Raw genomic sequence first — 1,438 nt, 5'->3', positions numbered from 1 at the left:
CTGTGGTGGAGCAGACGGAGCGATCTCGGAAGCTGGCGGAGCAGGAGCTGATCGAGACCAGTGAGCGAGTGCAGCTGCTGCACTCCCAGGTGAGGAGGGCTGCCATGGGGAAACCTGCTGAGTGTGAGAGCCCAGGACATTTGTAGAAACCAGATGTTCTAAGTGAGTGTGTCTAACTGGGGTCACAAATCATTTCATCACTAGGGCCAACTCACATCTGTGAGTAGTGGCTGCTAGAACCACTATCTTGAGAAAGAGATTAAGACTTAAAAGTGAAGAATGTCATGATTGATTGGCGATGCCTGCCAAAGCTACAAATCTGGGAGTAGTGGAATGCATGCTGTTATTTGATATCCTTGATCTAAAAGACTACCTCCAGTTTGGTCTGTAAAGATCAAAGTTTGGTAGTTTAAAGAAGTATAACTGCACTGCTTGGACACTGGACAAATTCTGAATAGAACACCATTCTTCTGCAATCCCACCCACAATGCTTTCAGTTTTACTCTGCAATGACTTTTTGTGCCCATCTATTGCAGTGGCCTATGGACTTTTGTTCTGGTAATCTAATATGTGTGGGAATGATGTCATCTTCTGATCTTGTTCCCTCTTCTTCGCCCCACCATATTCTTGCTGTAACTATAGTCACTTCCGAATACTGTCCTAGTAAGAATGTTGTTTCCATTTTCCTTAGAATATTATCATACTTCAACCTAAACATGTTACTAAAAAGTTCAGGAGCAGAAGTGCAGATCTTTTGCTCTTTGAGGTCTTACTTCAGCGCTGAGTAATTATAGATACAATGTTTAGAACATAGCCATTTTCATAGGAAAAAAGGAAACAAGGAATATCCTAAAAGCAGAGCTTATTGTCTGCAAAAATGACCACCTTTAATTCCCTCTGGATAAAGGTGTGGAATCAGGTAACAAAGCAAAATATGTATTTGATTGTTTTCTCTATTCATTTCTAGAATACCAGCCTCATCAACCAGAAGAAGAAAATGGAGTTGGATCTGACCCAGCTCCAGTCAGAGGTGGAGGAGGCCGTGCAGGAGTGCAGGAATGCTGAAGAGAAGGCCAAGAAGGCCATCACAGATGTGAGTGACCATCCCTCTTCTCCTTTCCCTAAAACAAATAAGTTCCTGTGTCCAGGCAAGGCCACCATGCTGTAACACCAAGTTGACTTTGCAGTTCTGTAGGCTTGAGGGTCTGAGGGAACAAACACCCAGATGGGAGAGAAGAGACCTTTGGGGGAAAGAGACCAGGGTGGGCCCTTGTTCCTTGACACCTCTGCCCTGCCCACAGGCCGCCATGATGGCTGAGGAGCTGAAGAAGGAGCAGGACACGAGCGCCCACCTGGAGCGCATGAAGAAGAACATGGAGCAGACCATTAAGGACCTGCAGCACCGGCTGGACGAGGCCGAGCAGATCGCCCTCAAGGG

At 46.0% G+C, this 1,438-nt stretch overlaps 1 protein-coding gene across 1 annotated transcript; it reads left to right on the top strand.

Annotated features, from left to right (window-relative positions):
• Nucleotides 1-8: 8 nt before the first annotated feature.
• On the top strand, nucleotides 9-1,433 carry LOC100942280 (myosin-7; the record flags this gene model as incomplete). Its single annotated transcript, XM_003803893.2, has 3 exons — nucleotides 9-89; nucleotides 968-1,093; nucleotides 1,302-1,433. Coding segments are annotated over exons 2-3 (228 nt in total), but the record flags the coding sequence as incomplete, so codon positions are not given.
• Nucleotides 1,434-1,438: the final 5 nt, after the last annotated feature.

Source organism: Otolemur garnettii, unplaced genomic scaffold (assembly GCF_000181295.1).
Source record: "Otolemur garnettii isolate 467f Iridium unplaced genomic scaffold, OtoGar3 scaffold04402, whole genome shotgun sequence".
Lineage (NCBI taxonomy): Eukaryota > Metazoa > Chordata > Mammalia > Primates > Galagidae > Otolemur > Otolemur garnettii.
Note: the sequence above shows the minus strand (reverse complement) of the source record. Positions and strands in the feature narration are given on the sequence as shown.